Consider the following 27,758-nt stretch of genomic DNA (forward strand, 5'->3'; position numbering starts at 1 on the left):
AAGAGGTCAGTCATTCCTCCTGCTAGCCATTCCCAGTCCTGCCAGCTCCACCCACCCAATTCTCCGTGGTTCCTCATTCGCCATGTTGCAATGCACCTCATAGCGACTGGTCGAGCAGTTGTTCCAGTTGTTACGCTGTTATGGTCGCTGGGCTTTTATTATATAGGACTAGAGGCCCGGTGCACAAAATTCGTGCATGGTGGGGGGGGCTGTGTATCCCTCAGTCCAGTCTGTACCCTCTCCAATCTGGGACCCCTCAAGGGATCGGGATCAGGCCTAAATGGGCAGTCGAATATCCCTCTCACAATCCAGGACTGCTGGCTCCCAACCGCTCTCCTGCCTGCCTGCCTGATTGCCTCTAACCACTTCTGCCTGCTGACCTGATCACCCCCTAATCACTCTCCTGCCAGCCTGATCACCCCCTAATCACTCCCCTGCCAGCCTGATCACCCCCTAACCACTCCTCTGCCAGCCTTATTGACACCTAACTGCTCCCCTGCCAGCCCAATTGCCCCTAACTGCCCTCCCTTGCTGGCTTGGTCACCCCTAACTGCCCTCCCCTGCCGGCCATCTTGTGGTGGTCATCTTGTGTCCACATGGGGGCAGTCATCTTGTGTGTTGGAGTGATGGTCAATTTGCATATTACCTCTTTATTATATGGGACTAGGGGCCCAGTGCACAAATTCATGCACCTTGAAAGGAACTGTGGGCCACGAGGCTTTGGTGGGCACCGGGGCGGGTCTCAGACCATCCTCCATGCCCCCGCTCAGACCCTCCCACCGCAATCCCCGGTCCCCTCTCTGCTGGCAGCCCTGCTCCCGCCACCGCCGCTGCTCCCATGGGCTGACGGTGCCGAGCAATCGGGACTGGCGCCGGGCACTGGCAGTGAGTGCGAGCGGGGCCAGCACTGGCAGTGGGTGTGAGCAGCGGCTGCTGCCCCCATCACCCCTCAGGAGCAGGGGGAGGTGGAGAAGCCCTGAGGGGCAATGGGGGCCGGCAGCTGCTGCTCACACCAGCTGACGGTGCCAAGCAATTGGGGCCGGTGCTAGGCGCTGGCAGTGGGTGCAAGCAGTGACTCTGGTGCCGGCAGCAAGTGCAAGTGGGGCTGGAGCCGGCGCCGGCGCCGGCAGCAGGTGTGAGCACCAGGTGGGACCGCAGCATGTGGGAGCAAAGAATTTTCAGTAACCACTAGAGGCTCGCCCCGATGACAGCGATCAGTGCCCGACCTTGGTCTGGCACCCTCACTCACCTGCTCCACCATTCCACTATGGCCAATGGCCACCATGTTCTGCACTCTGCCACCTGCTGCCGACACCTGCCATATTCCACGCGTGTCCCCTGGTGGTCAGCACACATCATAGCGACTGGTTGTTCGGTTGTTTGGTTGTTCTGCTGTTCAGTCTATTTGCCTATTAGCCTTCTATTATATAGGATGTCCAGAAAAGCCAAATCTATAGAGACAGAAAGACCATTGATGGTTGCCTGGGGCCAGAGGTAGAAATGGGGAGTGACTGCAAATGGATACTCAGGATATCTTTGGGAATGATAGAAATGTTCAAAATCTGGATTGTGGTGATAGTTGCACAACTCTGTAAATTTACTAAAAATCACTTAATTGTGTACTTAAAATGGGTGAATTTTATGGTATACAAAATTTACCTCAATAAAGCCCATTTTCTAAAAAGAGCATGCTTATAATTAATTGCCTATGAATTCCAGCTATGCTACTTACTAACTGTGGAATCATGGGCATGTTATCTAATCTTTTTAGGAATCAAGTTTCCTCACCTGTCAAATGGTAATAATAGTATATATCTAAAAAAATTTGTATATATCTCATCAGATCGTTGTAAGGATTAAATAAAGTTAATACTTAAGTCCATGCAGTATTTGTTAACTACTACTATTCTTATTAATGACATTATTTCCTGTGACTTTTCTACTTCCAAAAGTTTTGGACAGTGAAGCATATGTTTTATTATCAATGATATGTATATATATTATATATTATATGTTATATATTACACATTATACATTATATAGTGTATGTTATAGATGTTATAGGTTATACATTATATAGCATATAGCATACAATCATATTATATCCTAGCGGCCCAGTGCACGAATTCGTGTACCTTGAAAGGAACTTGCACCATGAGGCTGCAGTGGGCACAGGGGCAGGTCTTGGCTCATCCTCCACACCCCTCCCCAGCCCCTCCTGCCATGGATCCTGGTTCCCTGTCTGCTGGAAGCTCTGCTCCCACCACTGCCCACCGCCACTGCTCCCACACACTGATGGCACAGAGCAAGCAGGACCGGCGCCGTCAGCGGGTGTGAGTGGTGGCTGCTGCCCCCTCAGGAGCAGGGGGAGGTGGAGAAGCCCTGAGGGGTGATCAGGGCCGGCAGCCGCCACTCACACCCGCTGATGGCACCAAGCAATCGGGGCTGGTGCTGGGCACTTGCAGCAGGTGCGAGTGGCAGCTCCAGTGCTGGCAGCAGGTGCAAGTGGGGCCAGTGCCAGCAGCAAGTGTGAGCACTGGGTGGGACCGTGGCATGCGAGAGCAAAGAATTTTCAGTAACCACCAAAGTCTCGCCCCGATGATAGCGACCAGCATCCTGCTTGGTCTGGCACCCCTGCTCATCTGCTCCACCATCCTGCTGTGGCCAATGCCCACCATGTTCCACATGAGTCCCCTGGTGGCCAGCGCACGTCATAGTGACTGGTTATTCGGTTGTTCAGTTGTTCCGCCCACATGCTGACAGCGCCATCCCCGCTCACACTCACTGAGCATGGGAGATGGAGAAGCCCTCAGGGGCGATAGGGGCTGGCAGCTGCCACTCACACCCGCTGACAGCGCCGAGCGATCTGGACCGGCGCCGGGCGCTGGCAGCAGGTGTGAGTGGCAGCTTCGGTACTGGCAGCGGGTGCGAGTGGGGCCCTAGCCAGCAGCAGGTGCAAGCAGCGGCTGCCTGCCCCGATTGCGCCTCAGGAGCAGGGGGAGGTGGAGAAGCCCTGAGAAGCTCCAGTGCCGGCATCAGGTGCAAACAGGTGCGAGTGCCGGGTGGGACCGTGGTGTGTGAGAGCAAAGAATTTTCAGTAACCACCAGAGGCTCACCCGGATGATAGCAACCAGCGCCCCGCCTTGGTCTGGCGCCCCCAATCACTTGCTCCACCATCCTGCTTGCTGCTAACACCCGCCATGTTCCATGCACACCTCCTGATGGTCAGTGCACATCATAGTGACTTGTTGTTCGGTTGTTCTGCCATTTGGTCTATTTGCATATTAGGGTTTTATATATATAGATTATATATTATCTCTCTATTTAATAGAGGAATATGCAAATTATCCTGGATGCCATAATGTCATGACCGAATAGCAGGGACCTGAGGCTGCATGGTGCCTGGCTGGGGCGAGGGACCTCAGGCCACACCCCCTGCCCCAGCGCCAGGCCGGGGGACCTCAGTCTGCGACTCTTGCCCGGTGGGGCTTGATGGGGGACCTCAGGCTGCGCCCACCCCCCTGCCCCAGCACCAGGCCAGGGGACCTTAGGCTGCAGCCCCCTCCCAGAGGGGCTTGATGGGGGACCTCAGGATGTTCCCCTCGCCTGGTGGGGCTTGACAGGAACCTCAGGCCGCACCTCCCACCCTGGCACTGGGCCAGGAGACCTCAGGCCGTGCCCAGAGACTTCAGGCCGTGCCCCTTGCCCCGGCAGAGATTAACAGGGACATCAGGCCACGCCCCCCGCGTGGTGGGGCTTGAGGGGGACCTCAGGCCGCGGTCCCCACCCCGGCGCCGGGCCAGGGGACCTCAGACCATGCCCCCCATCCCAGTGCTGGGCCAGGGGACCTTAGGCTGCACTCTCCGCCCTGGTGCCAGGCCGGGAGACCTCAGGCCACGCCCCCCACCCTGGCGCCAGGCTGGGGGACTTCAGGCCATGCCCCCCGCCTGGAGGGGCTTGACAGAGGTAGGGCTGGCTGGGTCTGGGTCTCCTTCGTTTTTGAAGCGCATGCAGGTGGTGGGTAGGGACTTGACTCTAGGTCCCACAGTGCACCCCAGTCCCTGACAGGAGGGAGATTTTCATATATGTTTTACTAATTTTCTTTCATCTCTGACACTTCTATTATAGAAAAAAGGCAAATAGCAATATTAAAATATTTCCTCTAATTAATTCCCTTTTAATGTGCATGAATTTCATGTACTGGGCCACTAGTGTACTATATATTGTACTAGAGGCCCATTGCATTAAGATTCATGCAAGAATAAGCCTTCCTTCCCCTGGCTTCGCTCCCAGCTGCCCGGGAGCCTGCAGTCTTCACTCCTGGCCGGAACACCGCTCCTGTAGCTCCCTCCACCCCCTGCCCTCCCCCTCATAGCAGGCATCCCGCCCCACCCGGCCGTTCCGCGCCTGCATATGCAAATCAACCTGCCATCTTTGTTGGGTTAATTTGCATACTCACTCCTGATTGGCTGATGGGCATTGGGAGGTACAGGGAATTTGCATATTTCTCTCTTTTTTTTTTTTTTTTTTTTTTTAAACATCCAACTTGTCTTCCAGCTCATCGTGCATTTCTGACACGGAAACTTTTTTTTTTTTTAATATATTTTATTGATATTTCACAGAGAGGAAGGGAGAGGGATAGAGAGCTAGAAACATCGATGAGAGAGAGACATCGATCAGCTGCCTCCTGCACACCCCCCACTGGGGATGTGCCCGCAACCAAGGCACATGCCCTTGACCGGAATCGAACCCGGGACCCTTCAGTCCACAGGCCGACGCTCTATCCACTGAGCCAAACCGGTTTTGGCTGCATATTTCTCTTTTATTAGTGTAGATATTATATACTATCTTACCTAATAAAAGAGAAACATGCAAATTAACCATCACTCCGCTACGCCCACAGCCCATCAGAGTGCATATGCAAATTAACCCAACAAAGATGGAGATTAATTTGCATATGCAGGCGCGGAGCCAAGTGAAGCCTGCTATGAGAGGAAGGAGGGCGGCGGAGGGAGCTACTGTAATGGTGCTTCAGACAGAAGCGAGGACTTGCCGGCTCCGGGCGGCCCAGGAGCGAGGAGGTGCCAGCTCCCAGGCAGCCAGGGAGCGGGGACTTGCCAGCTCCAGGTGGCCAGGGAGCGGGGACTTGCCGGCTGCCGGGCGGCCCGGGAGCGGGGACTTGCCGGCTCCGGGCGAGCCAGGAACGGGGACTTGCCGGCTCCTGGGCGCCTGGGAGTGAAGCCAGGGGAAGGAAGGCCTATTCTTGCATGAATATCATGCAACGGGCCTCTAGTCTATACTAATAAAAGCCTAGGTGACCCTCGTGTGCGATGTTGTCACAAGATGGCCACCACAAGATGGCTGCATGCACAGCAGAGGCAGGGCCTGGTGGCTGCTTTGTGTGGTGAGGCCTGGGGGTCCCGTGGCTCCATGCAGCATGGAGGAGGCTGGTCCCGGCGTCTCCACCACCTTGCTTGAAGGAGGCGGGTCCCGGTGGAGGAGGTGGGTTGCAGCAGGGGAGGGCAGTTGTGGGTGATCGGGCTGGCAGGGTCGGGTAGTTGGGGGCGATTGGGCCGGCAGGGTAGCAGTTAGGTGTTGATCGGGCTGGCAGGGGAGCAGTTAGGGGGCGATCAGGCTGGCAGGCACGCAAGCAGTTAGGTGCCAGCAGTTCCGGATTCTGAGAGGGCCTAAACTGGCAGTCGCACATCCCGCAAGGGGTCCCAGATTGGAAAGGGTGCAGGCCAGGCTGAGGGACACCCCCCCATGCATGAATTTCATGCACCAGGCCACTAGTATATTATATATTATATATTATATATTATATATTATATATTATATATTATATATTATATATTATATATTATATATTATATATTATATATTATATATTATATATTACATATTACATATTACATATTACATTGTATATTGTATATGTATATTATATATTAAATATTACATATTACGTATTACGTATTATGTATTATGTATTATGTATTATATATTATATATTATATATTATATATTATATATTATATATTATATATTATATATATTATATATAGTGTCCCCCAAAATGTATACACACTTTTTTGATAGCTCAATTGATGTTTCTTCCTTTTCAAATTTAAGCATTAGAATTAATTATTCAAAGTGTGTACACATTTTTTGAGACATGCTGTATTTTTTTAAATATATATATATATATATATATTTCTTTTATTGATTTCAGAGAGGAAGGAAGAGGGAAAGATAGAAACATCAATGATGAGAATCATTGATTGGCTGCCTCCTTCACACCCCCCACTGGAGCCTGCAACCCGGGCAAGTGCCCTTGGCTGGAATCGAACCCAGGACCCTTCAGTCCGCAGGCCGATGCTCTATCCACTGAGCCAAACCAGCCAGGGCTATATATTTTTTTGTTTGTTTTTTTAAGAGAGAGTGGGAGGGGGAGAGACAGAGAGAGAAACATCAATGTAAAAGAGACACATCAATTGGTTGCCTCCCGCACACTCCCTACCAGGGCCAGGGAATCAAACCTCAGACCCTTCAGTCCACAGGCTGATGCTCTATCCACTGAGCCAAACCGGCTAGGCCCTGCTCCGGCTATTAGCTATTTTTTACGTTGTTATTGATTTTTAGAGAGAGAGGGAGGGAGGGGGAGAGAGCAAGAAACATTGATCAGTTGCCTCCTGCATGTACCCCAACCAAGGATGGAACTCGAAACCTTGCTATGTGCCCTGATGGGGAATCGAACCAGCGACCTTTCAGTGCAACCAACTGAACCACAGTGAACAGGGCGTGAATTTTCTATTTTTTATTGATATAATTTACATACTGTAAGATTCACCCTTTAAAACGTATAGTTCACTGCCCTAGCCGGTTTGCTTCAGTGGATAGAGCGTCACCCTGCGGACTGCAGGGTCCTAGGTTCCATTCCCGCCAAGCGCACATGCCCAGGTTGTGGGCTTGATCCCCAATGTGGGGCGTGCAGGAGGAAGCAGATCAATGGTTCTCTCTCATCCTTGATGTTTCTATCACTCTCTCTCTCTCCCTTTCTCTCTAAAATGAATAAAATTAAATTTAATTTAAAAATAAATAAAATGTACAGTTCACTGATTTTTTAATATATTCACAAAGTAGTGTAATCATCACCACTAATTCCACATTGTTATTATCTGGATTTTCTGAATTGGCTGGTACAACTATCTACAATGCCAGATAAATTCTAAATTTATAAATTTGTAAGTTCCTAAATTTAGACCTAATTGTTTCCACCCAAATAAAAAATATTGTACAGTTTCTGCCATCACTTAACCAATGAATGTATTTATTGAAATATATCTTCCCATTTTAGGTAAACCGTTGTACCTAAAACTTATAAAAACATACCCATTATCATCTTTCTTAAGCATTAAATTAGATGAACACAATAACCTAAATTCTTATTCATCTCTCTTTACATTTTTTCTGACTAGAAATGAATACATGTTCATGATAGAAAATTTGTAAAGCATGGAAATACACGGGGGAGAAACAAAACTTGCATTCTTTTTAACACTGGATGAAAAAGGGTTAAATCTCAACAACCTTTACATTTTTAAGTATCAATTTATTGGTAATATTTCCATTAAAGAAGTGGGTTTTCTTGGATCAGCTTTTTTAAAAAAAACCTTTTTGGGAGGTCTTACTGACACCCAGCTTCTATTCTATGCTAACTCCATTCTAGCGCCACTACGGACCACCTCCCTAGCTCCAGAAACGTCTGAGAGTTAAGTTAGACTTTGCTTTTCCCATCCGTCGGCCGCGGAACCTCCGCGCGAGGGCGCCCTGCCCGCCGTCTGCCAGTGACGCGAGGCGACGTGAACGTGGCCAGCTCAGCGCAAGGCCTCCTCCCGCCTATAGCTCCGTCACAGGTGGGCGGGACCCAACCCGACTTCGCCTTACTGAATTGCGGAAGTCAGTAAAAAAAGTACGTTCCCACAGTCTGTCCTCACATCCTATCTAAGGTTCCCAGGTCCTGAGAAACCCTTCCGGCCACCCCCACGGGAAACCGGAAATGGTTTCTCCAGAGCCAGCGCGCGCGCCGTTAGTTTCACCCGCGTAGCAAGGGGCCTTTTTTGGAGCTGCCCGCAGCTTTGCCTGCACAAATAACCAACAAGTTCGCTACGAATAGATCCCGAAATTTTGCCTCGTGTTTTCCAGTCATCCTGCCAGCAGGTACTGTATGAACCCAAGCAGAAAGAAGTCGAAGTAATGAGACCCTGCAGCACCGGTTGTCCTCCTTTCCCCGGCCCGGGCCCTAGCCTGCCTTCCTTTCTTCGCTCCGCCCCTTCTCCCCCGCCCTGCCTTTCGTCTGGCGGTTGCCGCGGCGACTTCCTTCCTCTCCCAACAAGATGGCGGGGGGTGAGGCTGGCGTGACTCTCGGCCAGCCGCATCTTTCTCGTCAAGATCTCGCCACTTTGGTAAGGTTTCGATCTGGGAAGATGCGGAGTGAACTCGGGAGTGGGAAAGACAGGGCCTCCCGAGTGGCGTTGAGACAAGGCAGTGCCGGGCTGCAGGAGCGTGGTTAGCTCTGGAGCCGGAGGTCCTGAGCCGCGCTGCCGCCGCCGCCGCCGCCGCCACCTGCATTTTGGCAAGTCCGCGAGCTGGGCAGGGGGGGTGAGATCCTGAGACATAAATGTCATTAAGGTTTTCACTTTTGAAAGTTTGTCTTCAGTGCTAATGTCAAGGTTGGGCTGTCTCGGGCCTCCCCATCTTCTCCAGAGAACAGAGGAGTATAGTCTTATGTAGCGTTGAGAAGGACTTTTAAAACTTGCCAGTCATCCGAGTACAAGATTGCTTATAGAAGAGAGCTGTTCACATAGTGGTGAACTGTAGGTAAAGTGTAAAGTCAAAGGAAAAAGTTGTGATTTGCCTTATGTATAGTGATTAAAAGTAAAAGTAAAATGTTTGATTGCAGGATGTTACCAAACTGACGCCACTTTCACACGAGGTAATCAGCAGACAAGCCACTATTAATATAGGTAAGATAAGAATAACTTCTTGGAGACCTGAGTTGCTTGATCTCCAGCAATTGATTTTCTCTCCCTTTGTGTGATTACCTGAATTATATAAGGTTGCAGATATTCAAATAGACGTTGAACACTTGTGAGCAAAGCACCTCCTTGTTTTCTTTGGGAAGCACATGTTACCCATGCTTATCTTACAGACTAGGTGAGAAAAAAAAATACAGACATATGAGAAGTTTAATAGCATAAGGCAGTATGTAGTCATGTAGCACTTTAAGTAAGAAATAAGAATGTGGCTGTACTTGTCACACAGAGTTATTGCAAGGGCAGAGTTTTTTTGAAAGTTTTATTTGATATATAGGCTATTATTAAGTAGAGTATTTTTCCCCCTTAATTGACACCTACAATTGTAGAGGAGAAGTTATGTCGACTGAGTGTAAATTTGGGCTATTTGAGAGTCTGTACAAACAGCACAGTAAAACCTAGTTAAAAGTAAGGCTCTACCATCAGGCTATTAAAGAGTTGTAAGATATATGCTATCCTTGACATCATTACTGTAATTAAACCTGGGTTTTCTTATTTTCATGGATTCCTTTTGGTTAGGCTTATCATACCTATTTATTTTACTCTGGGAATACTGGAAAATTTCTGAATATACACGATATGTATTTTTTATTGCATTTTTATTTTTTAAATTTTTATTTATTGATTTGAGGGAGAAAAACATCGATTTGTCATTCCACTTGTTTATGCACTCATTGGTGCTTCCTGTGTGTACCCTGACCAAGATGGAACCCACAACTTTGGTGTATTACGATGATGCTCCAACCAACTGAGCTACCTAGCCAGGGCCTTGAGTGTCTATTTTAAATGAAGGCAATCTTTCCTGTGATTAAAAACATGAGATGAATAGTTTTTAGTATGCTAAGTATGGCTTTTTTTGTTGTTGTTAATCCTTACCCAAGGATATTTTTTCCATTGACATTTTAGAGAGAGTGGAAGGGAGGGGGGATGCTCTCATCATTGATGTTTCTGTCTCTCTCCCTCTCCCTTCCTCTCTGAAATCAATAAAAATATATTTTTTAAAAAATGTAGGAGCAAAAATTGAAGCCACTGTTGGTTTTGCATTGATATTTATATTGAGTTATGGCTTTGTTTTTCTAGTCCATTGTTATTTGCAAAAAATATTTGGTGCAATTGAGTGCATGTGGATTAATTTTTTGAATTTTGTCTGTAGGTACAATTGGCCACGTAGCTCATGGGAAATCCACAGTTGTAAAAGCTATTTCTGGAGTTCACACTGTCAGGTTCAAAAATGAACTAGAAAGAAATATTACAATCAAGCTTGGATATGCTAATGCTAAGGTGAGCCCTGTACTGTGGAACTAGACATCAACTTTAATTGGAATGTGCAGATAACAAATCCAAATCTTCTTTTCATTGAAACTTTTAGATTTATAAACTTGATGACCCAAGTTGTCCTCGGCCAGAATGTTACAGATCCTGTGGAAGTAGCACACCTGATGAGTTTCCTACAGACATTCCAGGGACCAAAGGAAACTTCAAATTAGTCAGGTGACCTCTTTGGTGCTAAAAACACTTTATTCTTTATATTTTATTGTCTTGTGGTTGGAGCTCTTTGAAATATATTAACTGGGATATTAAACAGAGAGCCTAATCGCTGAATGGTTTTGTTATTTTAACATATTATGTTTTTAAATAGTTGTTTCTATTATTAGGGGAAGAACAAAGCCATTCTTTTTTTAAAAAATATATTTTTATTGATTTTAAGAGAAGAAGGGAGAGATAGGAACATCAGTGATGAGAGAGAATCATTGATCGGCTGCCTTCTGCATGGCCCACAACCCAGGCATGTGCCCTGACCAGGAATCGAACCGTGACCTCCTGGTTCATAGATCTACACTCGAGGCACACCAGCCGGGCAGAGAATTTATTCTTTTATCAAAAGCCGGGTCAAATCACTCACTAGTGATTTGACTCTCAGCGAGTAGGTAATCTTATTCCCAAGGTCTGGAAACACCAAGTCCTGTAACCACTTGACTTTATAGCAGTAAGAAATATTTATATTTTTTCCATATTCATATGTAATATTTATATTCTTCATTAAAGTGATTTAATTTTGGGAAATCTAATTTGCATCTTGAAGCATTGATTGATCTTAGGACTGATTGTTATTTCTCCATTGGTAGACATGTTTCCTTTGTTGACTGTCCTGGCCACGATATTTTGATGGCTACTATGCTGAACGGTGCCGCAGTGATGGATGCAGCTCTTCTGTTGATAGGTAAGTAATATCAGAATTGGTTTGGACAAATCAATGTGGAGCAAATCCAAGATGAAATATTTAAAGGGGAACTAAGGCCTTTAAAGGCCATATCCATTACCTAAGAGTGACATGAATGGAAACTAACATGAAATACTAGATGACATCCCTGCCTACCAGCTATCACAAAATATTAAACAAGATAGACCTAGGGCCTATAGAATTCATATGGTAGTATATATTTTTAAAAGTCAATAGTTCATTTTCCACACATCACATGATATAATTTATTATTTTTATTTTAAATTTACTTGTAAAAGTATATGTGTGTGGTTGGTCTTTTTTTTTTGTCTCTGAGCTGTCCACTGCAACATTGATGCATAATGTTTTTATTTAGATGCAAATCTCATTCTTAGTAAGTGTCGAAGTCTAGACCTGAATTGGGGTTTTCAGGACTAGGGTTGTACTACCTTCCTTATGTGAGCTGTTGAGAGATTTGTTGCTATGGGATATAATTTTTCAAAAGTATGCCAAGGGATATAGTATAGGACACCTGAACATTACTGCATAGAGAGGATGACCGTTGGAGTGCCCAACAAAACATGCCTATTTCTTTATTATACACTGTTGGTTATCTTTACTATTAGTGTTCTTCCCTTCCTTTGTTAGGGAATAACCTGTAATAGTTGAAATTCATAGCCTGTATTGTCTTTTCCCTCTTAATTACTCTCTGCCTCTCGGGAGCCTGACTAGGCTGGAACATTTCTAATACTGGATAGAGCTTTATGCCTAAGCAAAAGTGAAGGGCAGACCCTGAGATGCCAAACTTGTTGATTCCAAACTCCTTGCTTAGGACCAGCAGTGGGAGCCAAACATTGTGATATCCGGGACTTTTGCCTTGAATAGGTCTAAGACATTCAAATGTTTCCTTTATCACATGCCAGTTAACAAAATATACATAACATACAACTTATTATTTTAGCCATTTAAAGTGTACAATTTGGTGACATTAAGTACACTGACAATGTTGTACAAGCATCATCACTATCTAGATCCAGAACATCTTCATTACCCCAAAAGAAAGCCCTATGCCCATTAAACAGTCACTCTATTCTCCCCCAGTCCAGCTCCTGGCAACCACTAATCTGCTTTCTGTCTCATGAATTTGCCTCTTCTGACAAATATTTCTAGCTAATTCTCATGCATCTATTTTATTCTTTGTCATTTAGCTGGTAATGAGTCTTGCCCTCAGCCTCAGACTTCGGAACACCTGGCTGCTATAGAAATCATGAAACTGAAGCATATTTTGATTCTACAAAATAAAATTGATTTGGTGAAAGAAAGTCAGGCTAAAGAACAATACGAACAGATCCTTGCATTTGTACAAGGTAAGAAGCCATAATATCTAATACATCTATGGATCACTTGGAGAGCTAGTTAATCCAGGTACCAGATGTTAGCTTAACTCTTAATAGATTATATGAAACAGGGTACGCTTAGGGGGTATTAAGCCTTATTTTTCTCTACTTACCACTGGTGAAATCGATGTTTCTGAATGAATAGACTAAAATATATTTTTGCTGGTTGAAAGTTAGAAGTGAAGTTGTATTCTGGAAACTACCAGTTTAATAAAAATCCTCAGTGAGCCCTAGCTGGTTTGGCTCAGTGGATAGAGCATCAGCCTGGGGATTGAAGAGTCCTGGGTTCAATTCCAGTCAAGGGCACATGCCTGGGTTGTGGGCTCGACCCCTAGTATGGGGCATGCAGGAGGCAGCCTATTAATGATTCTCATCATTGATGTTTCTATCTCTTCCCTCTCCCTTCCTCTCTGAAATCAATAAAAATATATGTAAAAAAATAAATATAAAAATCCTCAGTGATAATAAAATGAACAAAGCACTTAAAAAATAGGTCTTAAACTATTCTTACTGAGTAGCTACTTGGAGAATTGGACCTGACAATAAACTTCATCATCCCTTTCTCTACCAGCTAGTGTTCTTCACATCAGGGAAGACATGATACATCTTATTGTTGACATTCGATTCTCTCTCAGCCTTGTTTTTCTTGTTAGAAAGGTTGACTTTCCACAGAACCCAGTTCTATCATAATGAAAAAGAATAAGTCATATTGATTAAAATTAATTATGTTTGTTCCATTTCTTTGACCAGCCTGTTTGACATATAATTAATAAGGAGCAAATATTAATATGTGCAGTAGTCTTTGATTAGCAAAGAGTCTATAATTTTGACATTTATTGGAAAGTTAATTACATGTTACTAGAAATCTTTCAACTAGTAAAGTGTTCTTTCCCAGGAGTGTTAGTATTTTATTCCTTTAAACAGTTTTATCATCTTAGTATATTAAATATATTTTAACATTTTTCTCTTAAAGAGAATAATAATAATACCCATTTCCAGGAGTAAAAGCAAACAGAATACTGCCACCTTTCTAAACAAAATTATCACTTTCTACTGGTTGCTGGCACTTGTGTGGGAATGTGTAGGCATCTGTTTCTTAACAGTTTCCTGTAACATGTATAGAACAAATTTTGTAAAATTGAAGAATTCTGATTTTTCTGAATTTTGTCATACAGGTACAGTAGCAGAAGGTGCTCCTATTATTCCAATTTCTGCTCAGCTGAAATACAATATTGAAGTTGTCTGTGAGTACATAGTAAAGAAAATCCCAGTACCACCGAGAGATTTTACTTCAGAACCCCGACTTATTGGTAAGTGATAGGATTTGTCTTTAACTCTTAATTGGATCTTTTCTACATTGGTGATTCCCCCTTAAGAGTATTTATTACTATTTCCTATTTCTGCAGAGGTAATAATAAGTTATAATCTCCATTGAAAAAATTTTTTAAATTGTTGAATTTTGAGAGCATATTGGCAATGCTAGATTGCATTACTGGATCAGGGCCAGAGTCCTGAATGCAGAAAAAATGTAACCTTTTTGTATATATGTTATGTGATTGAGATGGAATAACACAGTATTCTCTATGGAATTATGTTGTAATAAAGAACAGAATATTAGAACTCTCACACAGATTATTTCATTGTACCATTAATGAAGATTTTCATGTCCCTTTCACTTTGATTTAAGTTTAAAATATCATTATTGCTATAATTTGATCATCAAAGCTTGTGATTTCTTTTTTATTTTATTGATTTCAGAGAGGAATATCAATGATGAGAGAGAATCATTGATCAGCTGCCTACTGCACGCCCCCTACTGGGGATTGAGCCTGCAATCCAGCCATGTGCCCTTGACCGAAATTGAACCCAGGACCCTTCAGTTTTTTGCTGGTCTATGCTCTTATCTCTTGAGCCAAACCAGCTAGGGCTAAGCTTGTGATTTTTACAGAGATGTAGGAGCCTTTTCAAAACACATTTGAGCCCTTTTGGGCCTTCACCCAGGGCCCACCTGTGTGTTGTGGGTAGTGTTCTCTTCTCTTGGGTGATTGTGATGCGTACCCATTGTTAAGAGACACTGCTTTCAGGACCTAAGTGCAGGTCATAATAGTCCTAGAGTTGTTTTGTAGTTTTAAAACTAAATTTTTACTTCAGAAGTTGTATAGAGGTATATAAAGAAAAGAAAAAAGTCCATAATCTCCCTGCCTTCCACTTCTAGCCCCTTAGCCCTGAAGCAACCAAAGTTAAACAGTTGGCATATATTATTCCCATACCTCTCTTTGCTCATATCATCATGTATTTACTTTTAGTTTTTCTTTGTGGAAGTGGGATCATACTGTGTGTGTTATTTTAGTAACTAGTTTTTTTCCCCTTAATAGTATTCTTCCAGATCAGTACATATGGTTCTACATTCTTTAATGGCTGCATGACAATCCCTAGTATTGATGGACCATAAAATGCTTCCTGTCAGTGAACTTTTACATTATTTCCACTTTTCCATAAGACTGCAATAAACTTAGTTGGAGTAATAATATTAGATTTTGTCACAAACTCACCCCTATGGTGTAAATCTTATGTGTGTACTATTTTAGGAAAGTTAACTTAGAAAATAATATTTCATGTAAAATTAAAGTGTACAGACTCGGCTTTAATTTGTTTTCTTTTTAGTTATTAGGTCCTTTGATGTCAACAAACCTGGCTGTGAAGTTGATGACCTTAAAGGGGGTGTAGCTGGTGGTAGTATTCTAAAAGGAGTGTTAAAGGTAAGTTGGGTTTTGGTGGTTGTGTGTTTGTTTGTTTAATTGGGGTAAATTGGTTAATAACATTTAAATTTCAGGTTTTTACAACTTTATAATACAACATCTGTATACCCCATTGTGTGCTCACCACCCAATACTGGTTATGATTTTGCTTTGTTTTCCCCTGGTCTTTTTAGGTATTTTTTTTTTCCAATTACAGTTTACATTCAGTATTATTCTGTATTTGTTTCAGATGTACAGCAAAGTGGTTAGAAAATCATGTACTTCCCTGGTCTTAATCAGGAAAATAGTATATGGATATTTCAAATTGAAAAATAAAAATTTTCTAAAGACATGAAACTCTTTTTAAAATAATTTATTGATTTGAGAGAGAGATCAATTTGTTCTGCTTATTTATGTATTGGTTGCTTCTTGGATGTGCTCTTATCAGGGATCAAACCCACAACTTTGGCATATTGGGACAACACTAACCAACTGCTACCCGTCCAGGGCAAAAATGTTTTTCTTGGTGCCTAGTACTTGATATAGATGTCTTTTAGTACTCCACATTTTTTTGTGGAGATAGGCTTATGTGGTAGCTGGTTAGAAACAGTTGGATGGTTCTGGTTTGGGAGATCTTTTTTAATTTTTTTATTGTTGTGATCTTTGAAATAGAAAAAGGATTGCCTTTTCAGTTTTGTGGTCTTTCTGTTAGGACTTTTTATGTGTAAATGGGAATTGTGTTGTCCCTAATTCTAAATGCAGTAATTCTAATTATTAAATTTATTTTTTTTACAGGTGGGCCAGGAGATAGAAGTCAGACCTGGTATTGTTTCCAAAGATAGTGAAGGAAAACTCATGTGTAAACCAATCTTTTCCAAAATTGTATCACTGTTTGCGGAACATAATGATCTTCAGTACGCTGCTCCAGGGGGTCTTATTGGTAAGGATTTTCCTCTCATCCCTATGTTATTTTTGAGAGGCAGGAAGGGAGAGGGAGAGAGAGAGAAAAACATCAATGTGAGAGAGGGAAACATCGATTGGCTGCCTCCTGCATGCCTTCCCCATTGGGGATCGAGCCCACAACCTGGGCATGTGACCCGACTGACTGAGAATTGAACTGAGGACCTTCCAGTATATGTGATGACACCCAACCAACTAAGCTACACCAGCCAGGGCACATCCCTACATTTTCATTTGTGGATATTCATAGCACTTTTCATGGGAAATGGATTACTCAAAAAGATATATTATGATACTCCTTTTTTTCTCACCCCAGGATATGTTCATTAATTCTAGAGGGGGGAAAGGAAAGGGAGGGAGGAGAGAGATAACTCATGTAGCCACCACCCAGCTTCAACAAATTACCAATACTCTCCCAATCTTGCTTCCTCTTTATATCTCTGTTCCTCTCCTACTAAAGAGATACACTGCTAAAACATTTTGAAGTGGATCCCAGGAATCATATGAAATCTTCAAGCTATCTTTTTGACCTGCCTAGGGGAGAAATGGCAGGCAGAAATTATTCACACTACCCATGAATTTTGTATCTTTTTAGCCTTCATTAAAGATAGATTCATTTTTTAGTTAGTCTATTATCTCTTTGTCCTTTGTTTAGAATTTAAATCAAGAGAGTCTTTCTGATTTCAAATACACAACTAACCTGGGAGTTTACAATTCTATTTCTTCAGATAAAATGGATTTTTTGTCAAACCTATGTGGCTGTTATGTGACTATGAAAATCTTAAGTATTAAAATGTATAGGTGTGTGCTGTACTTGTTTGAGTACGTTTTGGGGTAAACAGCTTTGTAGAGAAAAAAGTTGGAACGTATACACACATGCGCACACACACACACACCACATATACACACTAGAGGCCCGATGCATGAAATTCGTGCAAGGGCTCGGCCCTCGCAGCCCCATCTTCGTCCGGAAGGTTGTTTGGCTGTTTGGTCTAATTAGCATATTAGGTCTTTATTATATAGGATATATCTTTTTTCATATCAGGAGTTGGAACCAAAATTGACCCCACTTTGTGCCGGGCTGACAGAATGGTGGGGCAGGTACTTGGTGCAGTTGGAGCTTTACCTGAGATCTTCACAGAATTGGAAATCTCCTATTTCCTGCTTAGACGCCTTCTAGGTGTACGTACTGAAGGAGACAAAAAAGCGGCGAAAGTAAGTGCTTTCCATAATTCCTGTTTCAAAAAAAGTGACAGTGATGTAAAGACCAGTTTTACAGTTAACATGGGATTTAAAAAAAAAAAAAAGTAAATTTGACTTCTTGAAAATGGAGAATTTCAATATGGCAGTCGGTTTAAAGTGAAACCAAACAAAACTGAAAAGTATGTCGTGACAATGATATAGTTCTGTTATCCATTTTACTTATTTTCTTGTTAATCTTCACCCGAGGATATTTTCCCATCGATTTTTAGAGAGAGTGGAAGGGAGGGGGAGAGACAGAAGAAAACATCGGTGTGTCCTCCAGTGGATTTGTTGCCTCCCGCACGTGTCCCAACCAGGGCCAGAGATGGAGCCTGCAACTGAGGCATGTGCCCTTGACGGGAATCAAACCCGGGCCCACACTGTATCCACTGAGCCAAACTGGCTAGGGCAGTGGTCAGCAAACCGTGGCTCACGAGCCACATGCGGCTTGCGAGCCGTGGTTTGCCGACGACTAGGCTAGGGCATCATTTTTATTTTTTTTATTTTTATTTTTTTTAGTTTCAAGATTATGCTGATAGAGATGGAAAGTTGCTGACATCTGTTGTTGGCAAGGATGTCAGAATATAAATAATAAGTTTTGGAACACATTTTCTTAATATTGGGGTTTATTTTTATTTTCCTAGGTGCAAAAGTTGTCTAAGAATGAAGTGCTCATGGTGAACATAGGATCCCTGTCGACTGGAGGAAGAGTTAGTGCAGTCAAGGCCGATTTGGGCAAAATTGTTTTGACTAATCCTGTGTGCACAGAAGTAGGAGAAAAAATTGCCCTTAGCCGAAGGGTTGAGAAACACTGGCGGTAAGTGTATTAGCCTTTGTCACTGTCTAATAAAGAAGACACAGTTAATTTTCTTAGATCCTTGGTGGTGCGCGCGCGCACGCACACACACACACACACACATACACTCTCTCTCTCTCTCTCTCTCTTTCATGCACACTTTTCCTTGAATACAACAGTTATTGTGGCTTTAACTCTAAACTGTATTTATTTGGATGACTTTGTAATCTGTATTTCCAGCCCTGATTTGTGATGGACACCTATCAAAAACCAATGAATTTGGTTCAATATTTCCCTTGTTTTGGCCTTTTAAAACTTTCATTTGGAAATAAATTCAAACTTAACAGGAAAATTTTAAGAGTTGCACACAACTCCTCTATTCCCTTTTCCCAAATGCACAATTTACTTGTGTGTGTGCATATATGTTTATATATATGTATAAACTTTTTTTCTGAACTGTTTGAGGATTAGGTTGTTTATAACCATGCCCTTTGATCTCATAATACTTAGTATATTTCCTAAAAACAAAGATGTTCTCTTATATAACCATGTAAAGAAGTTTAACATTGATAAAATAAAATCTACAGTCCATATTCCAGTTTTATTGCTTGTTCCAATATTGTTCCAGTCTGGGTCATGCATTGCATTTAGTTTTCATGTCTCTTTGATCTCTAATCTGGAACTTCCTTAACCTTTCATTGTCTTGGCATTGACAGCTTTGAAGAATACAAGCTAGTTACTTTATAGACTCTTCCTCAATTTGGGTTTATCTGATGTTTTCTGAGATTAGATTGAGGTTTTATATTCTTGGCTGGAATACTTATATAGGTGGTGATGTCTCCTTAGAGAATCACTAAAATTGTTCAAAGAAATGAGAGCATCTTGAATGATTCTTAACATTTTTTAAATATTTTTTTTTATTGAGTTCAGAGAGGAAAGGAAAGGGAGAGATAGAAACAACAATGATGAGAATCATTAATCGGCTGCCTCCTGCACGCCCCCTACTGGGGATTGAGCCCGTAACCTAGGCATGTGCCCTGATTGGGAATCAAACCAGTAACCTCTTGATTCCTGAGTCGATGCTCAACCACTGAACCATGCTGGCTGGGTGATTCTTACATTATTTAGAATTGTGGTTTTAACCCATGTGGAGGTGGATTTTGTTCTAGAAGCTACAGTTGAGTTAGCAATTCAACTTAGTCACTTAATAGAGCAGACTTTGGAAGAGGGAGCAGAGGTCCCTCTGCTGTTGAGAGTAATCTGCCAATAATAGACTATCTAGTCTTTAATTTCCTTTACCAGCTAAGGCAGTGGTCAGCAAACTGCGGCTCGTGAGCCACATGCAGCTCGTGAGCCACTGTTTGCCGCTCTGTTGACTAATGAGTGTGCCGACCACTGAGCTAAGGTAATGCTAAAGCCATTGTGGTATGCTGAGGTGCTGTGAATGGAGAAGAGGATAGAGAATGAGATTTTTAAAAAATATCAGAGTGAGGGGTTTTGTAACAGCATGGTTCCTTAGGTGGATGGGGAAGGCTCTTGGCAGTTCTGAAGGAGTAGGTGTATTTTGATAGAGTGAAGATGAGCATATTTATAGTAGCAATTTTTTTTCTTCTGTCATTCATTCTGACTAGAGTCCATCTGTCTGGGTCTAAGAATCTAAGATGATAGTGTGAGCTTTATGGAGGAGCAGGTTTTGGAAACATTCTGATTGAGCAGATAGGCAAGTAAAACCAGTTATGTCAAATGATTGTGTGGTAATAATGAAATAGCCCAAAACTCACAGTTTCTTTTATTTTCATTTTGCAGTTTAATTGGTTGGGGTCAAATAAGAAGAGGAGTGACAATCAAGCCAACAGTAGATGATGACTGAAGAATTTGGATCAAATCAGATTTTCTATTACCAAATTAGCGATATATTTTCAAAGTAGTGCTGGGGAGTGAATTTCACCTTAGTAGCAATTATTCTCATTTTTTGGTGATGCAAATGTAACCTCTCTAGTACTGAAATTAGGGTCTACAATAAATGCAAAAATTATTGGATTGATTCAGAAACTACTCATTCCCAAATAATGTCTAAATTACATATCACTGCTGGTTTGAAATGAAACTGCTACAATTAGCTTTTGCTGTAGCACATGTACCACCGAACCTGTTTGAAATAAATTTTTTCTTCTTATTTTCATGATTCATCTTTGAGTAGCTTCGGGCTTGAAAAGATTATTACATCAGTAAAAACTTGGGGATACAAATTTTTGAAGACTAGCTTCCTTTTGCCTCATATTTTATGTTGCTTTATCATCACAATTTTGAGTAAAAGAAATGAATAGGTTCAAATAAAATTATCCTTTAGAGCAAGCATGTCAAACTCAAAGGCTGACATGGACCAAATAAACAAGGTTTTAAGTTTATGTGAACTGCAAAAAAACAAAAGCTTCAATTTTCAATACAAAGGGCTGAAATAAATGAGTCATCAACATAAAATAATAGAACATTTTAATAAAAATTAATATTTTTTCTTGAACATTAACTTAGTAGACACTGAGTTAAGACAAATTAATAAGCATAACGCAGATAAACCTATTTTTCTTTCTTTTTTTATTTTAAATATCTTTTATTGACTTTTTACAGAGAGGAAGGGAGAGGGAGAGAGAGTTAGAAACGTCCATGAGAGAGAAACACCAACCAAGGTACATGCCCCTGACCAGAATCGAACCTGGGACCCTTGAGTCTGCAGGCAGACGCTCTATCCACTGAGCCAAACCGGCCAGGGCTAAACCTATTTTTCTTGTTCTCCAAAAGTGAACTATTTCCTGTTGTGCACACCAAACAAGTCAGTCCAAGACTAATGACGTGGCCATTAGCTGCTAAAATATTCGCTGCTAGTATTAGAGAAATGGTGCAAGTAAGGTGTGTAAGGGAGATGAATGCAACAGGATTATAGTAATCAGTCATTAGTGAACGTTGTAGTTATTAAAAATTATGTATAGCCGAAACCGGTTTGGCTCAGTGGATAGAGCGTCGGCCTGCGGACTGAAGGGTCCCGGGTTCGATTCCAGTCAAGGGCATGTACCTTGGTTGCGGGCACATCCCCAGTAGGGGACGTGCAGGAGGCAGCTGATCGATGTTTCTCTCTCATCAATGTTTCTAACTCTCTATCCCTCTCCCTTCCTCTCTGTAAAATATCAATAAAATATATTTAAAAAATTATGTATAACAGGATATTGTAAAAATTAAGTTACAATTTTTAAAAATATATATATTGATTTCAGAGAGGAAGGGAGAGGGAAAAGGAATTATTGATTGGCTGCCTCCTGCATGTCCCCCACTGGGGATCAAGCCCACAACCCAGGCACGTGCCCATGACTGGAATCGAACTTAGGACCCGCAGGCTGACGCTCTATCCACTGAGCCAAACCAGCTAGGGCAAGTTACAAAATTTTTATTAAGACATTTCTTACATACCATTATATTGGCTGGGCCACAAAAATGGTGGGCCACGAGTTTGATATGCTTGCTTTAGAGCAGTGGTCGGCAAACTTGGTCAACAGAGTGGCAAACCGCGGCTCCCTCGTGAGCTGCAGTTGCCGACCACTGCTTTAGAGCATGAATGCTGGTTACTGTGGGCACCCCCACGCCGCCCCCCTTTTCCTGGACTGGAATACAGGAAACTAGAGTCAGAAGTTCTCACCCTCTCCCTATGAAATCCTGTAATTGTGTTGGTTGACACCTGAAATCCAACAGCCTTCTCCCATTGCAAATACTGTTAACACCAGATGCTTCTAGATAAGATCTTCCAAGGCCTTATGAGATTCTAATATTAATCTTTAGGATTTATTATATATATATATATATATATATATATATTTAATTGATTACAGAGAGAGGAAGGGACAGGGAGAGAGAGAAACATTAGTGATGAGAGAATCTGATCAGCTGCCTCCTGCACACCCCACACCAAGGATCGAGTCCACAATTGGTCATATGCCCTGACCAAGAATCGAACTGTGACCTGGTTCATGGGTCAATGTTCAATTACTGAGCCACCGGCCGGGCAAAATGTGTTTTGTTTTTTTTTTTAATATATTTTATTGATTTTTTACAGAGAGGAAGGGAGAGGAATAGAGAGTTAGAAACATTGATGAGAGAGAAACATCCATCAGCTGCCTCCTGCACACCTGCTACTGGGGATGTGCCCGCAACCAAGGTACATGCCCTTGAACGGAATTGAACCTGGGACTCTTGAGTCCGCAGGCCTACGCTCTATCCACTCCGCCAAACCAGTTAGGGCTGTTGTTCTTTAATATTAGTAATCTTTGGAGCTTTCAAGAGAGAAGATGTTAGAAAGCAAGGGGTGTGCCCTTTGATTTTTTTTAAATATATTTTATTGCTTTTCTATAGAGAAGAAGGGAGAGGGATAGAGAGTTAGAAACATCGATGAGAGAGAAACATCCATCAGCTGCCTCCTGCACACCCCCCACCTGGGATGTGCCCGCAACCAAGGTACATGCCCTTGACCGGAATCAAACCTGGGACCTTTGAGTCCACAGGCCAATGCTCTATCCGCTGAACAAAACTGGCCAGGGTATGCCCTTTGATTTTTAACTTATTCTCCATGTTCCTGTACTTTTCATGTGCTGTGCTTTTTAATTTTTACTTATTTTTTGTTTCATAAGATTCTGTTAGAGCAGTGGTTCTCAACTCTGACTGACATTAGAATTGCTGGAAAAACCTGAAAAAAAGAAAGCTGCCTGCCCTAGCTGGTTTGGCTCTATGGAGAGAGCATGGGCCTGCGGACTGAAGGGTCCCAGGTTCAATTCCTGATCAAGGCACATGCCTGGGTTGCAGGCTCATCCCCAGTAGGGGGCATGCAGGAGGCAGCCAATCCATGATTCTCTCTTACCATTGAGGTTTCTATCTCTCCGTCTCCCTCTCTGAAATCAATAAAAATATGTATTTTTTTAATAAAAGATAGATGCCCCACAGAGATTCTGATTTAATTGGCTTGGGGTGGAGCTGAGGCGTTGATGTTTTTTAAAAACTCCCCAGTGTTGAGAAACAAGTTTAGAGTTGAGAAGTAGGTGTATCAGATAACACAGAATCTTATTGAGTTTTGGTAGTCTGATAATACTCTAGTTTGCTTTTCTTCAATTTGCGTTTAATGTGGGATTGGATGCCATAGTCATAATAGTATGCTCTTTTGGGCATTGAAGCTGGTGTGTCATAGAAGTTTAGAATCTATGCCTATGAGTTATGTAAGTATAAGTTTTGAGGAACCATATTAATGTTACATACTTGGTTGATTTTGAAGGGTTGTGTTATAGCGTCTGGAACACATTGAAATAAAACAAGGTCCTAATCCAAACATTAAGTTTATATCTAATATGTCCCCCTGTGTTTTCTAAGCATTTACCGGAAATTCTGGAATGACGTAAGATCCAGAGCTTTGCAATAGTTGACTAATTATTATTTTTAAAAATATTCTTACTATTTTTAGAGAGAAAGGGAGAGAGGGAGAAACACTGATATGAGAGCAAAATATTGATCAGCTGCCTCTGCACGCCCCCTGCCAGAGATCCAGCCCACAACTTGGGCATGTGCCCTGACCGGGAATCAAATCGGCAGCCTTTAGGTACACGGGATGATGCCCAACCAACCGCGCCACACTGGCCAGTGCAACTAATTTAATTACTCTCATGTCAGAATTGAAACCAGAAGTATCTTACATGAATTTCAACAAATCTGCAAAGCACTGTGCTTAGTGTAAATGGGAATATACAAATAAAACAATGGGCCTTATTTTCATAGAACTTAAAGTCGGTACAGTAATTCTCAGCAAAAGACATACCTAGTTGAGAATCTGCTTGTAATGCGATGTTGCTGATGAAAGTTCATTGCATCTAAATTCTATTGGCTCTCGTCAGCAAGATCTTTTCAGAATCTGACCAGTTCTCACCAGCCCCGCTGCTACCATCCTAGTCGGAGTCACCAGTGACAATATCCCTGTAACTCCTTCCTGCTTCCACACTTTCACCACTGCAGTCTGTTCTCAACATAAGCAGGTACCCTTTTTGTAAGCGAATGCTATGTACAACTCTGATAAATTATAAAGCTAGTCTCGCAGAAGTGTGTGTGTGTGTTGGGGGGGGGGTGCATAAGGACAGTGAAGCTGTGATATCCAAATGACATCCAGGCTGACCTAGAAAGCTCTATCCACTATTTCACTCTTTGTGTGTAACCTCCCAAGATGTGTGTGTTTACATTTGGCCTTTGCAGAGGAAAAAGAACTTTCCTTCTAATAAGAGTGTGCAAAGAGCTGCACTCATAAAATTTCTGAAATCCCATTTTTAGAAAAAAATATGGTAAAGCTTCCAGTGAAATGGATACCTTTCTAGAAATACATAAAAACATTTTTAAAATACCAAAAAATGAAGCAGGTACCCTTAAAATATCGATAACAAGAAACTGAGAATGTTAAAAAAGTAGCTTTGCAAAAATTTTCACGTTCTGCCAAATTTTAAGGAATAGGTAATTCTGATATTTAAATTGTTCCAGAAAATAGGAAATGAAGAGGGGGCGACAAAAGGAGACATCCTGCCCTAACTGGTTTGGCTCAGTGGATAGAGCGTCGGCCTGCAGACTGAAGGGTCCCAGGTTCGATTCCGGTCAAGGGCAGGTTAGTTACCTGGGTTGTGGGCACATCCCCAGTAGGGGGTGTGCATGAGGCAACTGATCGATGTCTCTCTCATTGATGTTTCTAACTCTCTATCCCTCTCCCTTCCTCTCTGTAAAAAAATCAATAAAATATATATATATTTTTTAAAAAGGAGACATCCTAACTCATTGTTCAAAATTATTCTATCCCTGCGGTCCAAACCTGGAAAGAATACTACCAAAAGCAACAAAACCATTACAGACTTCATAAAGTTCTAAAATTCATACTAAAATATTAGTAAATTTAAGTCCAGCAATATATTAAAAAATAATGCTTTCTTGTGTACACTTGAGTGTTTTTATCAGTTGGGAAAAAAAAGCGTACCTTGAAGATGCATTTGGTACAATTCAAAAATTTAAAAACGTAGGTGATGTAGAGAAGAAAACTATTAACTTGTGTACTTAGAGCACTATCAGAATTACCGTTTTTAACGATGAAAAAATTTTCATCTTGGTAAAAAGTTTCACTTGGATAGCCCTAACCAGTTTGGCTCAGTGGATTGAGCGTTGGCCTGTGGACTGAAGGGTCCCAGGTTCGATTCCGGTCAAGGGCATGTACCTTGGTTGCAGGCACATCCCCAGTGGGGGGTCTGCAGGAGGCAGCTGATCAATGTTTCTAACTATCCCTGTCCCTTCCTCTCTGTAAAAAAAATCAATAAAAAATACTTAAAAAAAAAGTTTCACTTGGATAGAAAGGGGGGTTGTAGGGTTAATAAAATAACTAGGGTGAAATTTAGAGGGTGGGAAGCAGTCATCAATTTCATTCCACCAGAATTCATGTTATTGTTTTGTTTATGAATTCTCAAGTCCTGGTACAAGTCAAGAATGTCAGCTGCCGCTTCAATTCTACAACACAATTCTCTGGGGCTTAGCACATGAGATATAAATATTGGGAATGGAAGTGGCAGAACATTATTTACTAGGTCTAAGGTTGTCTACCTAAAAAGACAACCCAGAAACTGAAAAACTTGAACTGCTAAGAGAATTCAGTAAGGTGACAGAGTTCAAGATAAACATGCCAATATTATTAGTTTACTAAATAATTTACTCATTTACAACACACAAATACACAAATCAGAAAATGCAATGGTTATAAACTATCCAGGTATAAATTTGGCAAGAATATGCAAGGTATATATGAATACAACCACATTTGCTGGAAGACAAAAAAAGGAGATATGAATAATAAGAAAATAGGCAATATTCTTGGATGGGAATACTCAACATTGTACAGATGACTGCCATATTTTCCCATAAACTCAGTGCAATCAATAAAAATATCAAGACTTTAAAGAACTTGTTCAGCCGAAACCAGTTTGGCTCAGTGGATAGAGCGTCCGCCTGTGGACTGAAGGGTCCTGGGTTCGATTCCGGTCAAGGGCATGTACCTTGGTTGCGGGCACATCCTCAATGGGAGGTGTGCAGGAGGCAGCTGATCGATGTTTCTCTCTCATCGATGTTTCTAGCTCTCTATCCCTCTCCCTTCCTCTCTGTAAAATATCAATAAAATATATATTTTTAAGAACTTGTTCAGCTAAACATAAAGATTTAGAAAAGTAAATTCATGATAGTAAATGAACTTTGAAAAGGAATTATGATGGGAGAATTGACATACCACATTTTAGAACATATAAAGCCACAATATAAGAAGCATGTTATTAATACAGAAATAGAGCAATCATTGGAACAAACTATAACCAGATCTAAAATTTTAATAATATATACTATAGGTAGCATTTTATGTCAGTGAAGAAAAAGATAGACTGTGTTTTAGTCCAAATGGCTAGCTATTTGCTGATAGAGATATTTTATTGAAAATCTTATGTAAAATTTCATCGAGACAAAATTATGAACAAAGAAGATATGAGATTATTTTAGCAATTTGGATGAGGAAGTCAAAACAAACCCAAAAGTTATAAAGGCAAAGTTGACAGATCCAATAAATGAACGTTCAAAACTTATGGCCAAAGATATTGCAGATTTAAAAGATGATAGGTTGAGAAAAAATTCTTAAAACTTACATGACATATGAAAAATTAATATTCCCAGTATCAATCAGTAATATAAAAATAGAATAGAAATGAGACAAAATACATATTGCATTGCTTTAGGTGGCTAAAAACTAACAGGAAGAGAACTTGTATAGACTCATGAGCACACTGATTTGTTTGGGCATATGTAGAAGTTAGTGACAGTGAAATGGTCCCACAGGCAGGAGCATATGCAGCATCTCATCTCCATGGAGTTTTCTTAGTGCCTCAGACTCCACAACAGGAAAGGACTGTTTTGACTTATAAGATAGTGTCTTATTGGATCATGAAAATGAGTTTTGTGCTGAACCATTGTACTTTTATACTCAGAGATCATATCATTGTTCAGGAAGAACTTAGACAAATATTCCTCTTACTATGCTTGCATTTAAGGGAATGTTTACAAACATTTGGCATCAGGGTAATAATCACACTGTATTCTGGAGGATAAGGCACCATTAGTGAATAATGTGTCTGACTTCAGCTTTTTGGCAACAGAGAAAATCCATCTCGCAAATATGTATAGGCTATTTATAGAAGAAATACAAATATCCAATACACATTTGTG

At 41.8% G+C, this 27,758-nt stretch overlaps 1 protein-coding gene across 1 annotated transcript; it reads left to right on the plus strand.

Moving 5' to 3' along the window:
• The first annotated feature begins 8,370 nt into the window (after positions 1-8,370).
• EIF2S3 (eukaryotic translation initiation factor 2 subunit gamma) lies at positions 8,371-20,625 on the plus strand. The gene is made up of 12 exons (XM_080653614.1): positions 8,371-8,465; positions 8,963-9,026; positions 10,249-10,376; positions 10,465-10,586; positions 11,222-11,316; positions 12,525-12,683; positions 13,889-14,023; positions 15,378-15,472; positions 16,247-16,391; positions 17,457-17,626; positions 18,298-18,470; positions 20,256-20,625. Exons 1-12 carry the CDS (start codon positions 8,397-8,399, stop codon positions 20,317-20,319), a joined length of 1,419 nt encoding a protein of 472 aa, XP_080509740.1. The 5' UTR covers positions 8,371-8,396; the 3' UTR covers positions 20,320-20,625.
• The last annotated feature ends 7,133 nt before the right edge of the window (positions 20,626-27,758 follow it).

Source organism: Plecotus auritus, assembly GCF_963455305.1.
Source record: "Plecotus auritus genome assembly, chromosome: X".
In the NCBI taxonomy this organism is placed as follows: Eukaryota; Metazoa; Chordata; class Mammalia; order Chiroptera; family Vespertilionidae; genus Plecotus; species Plecotus auritus.

What these genes read in the sequence shown, in the direction of transcription:
- EIF2S3 (XM_080653614.1), top strand. Translation starts at nt 8,397, where the DNA reads ATGGCGGGGGGTGAGGCTGGCGTGACTCTCGGCCAGCCGCATCTTTCT. An exon ending in ACAAGCCACTATTAATATAG is followed by an intron (nt 9,027 to 10,248) that starts GTAAGATAAGAA and finishes TTTTGTCTGTAG; the next exon opens with GTACAATTGGCCACGTAGCT. An exon ending in TTGGATATGCTAATGCTAAG is followed by an intron (nt 10,377 to 10,464) that starts GTGAGCCCTGTA and finishes TGAAACTTTTAG; the next exon opens with ATTTATAAACTTGATGACCC.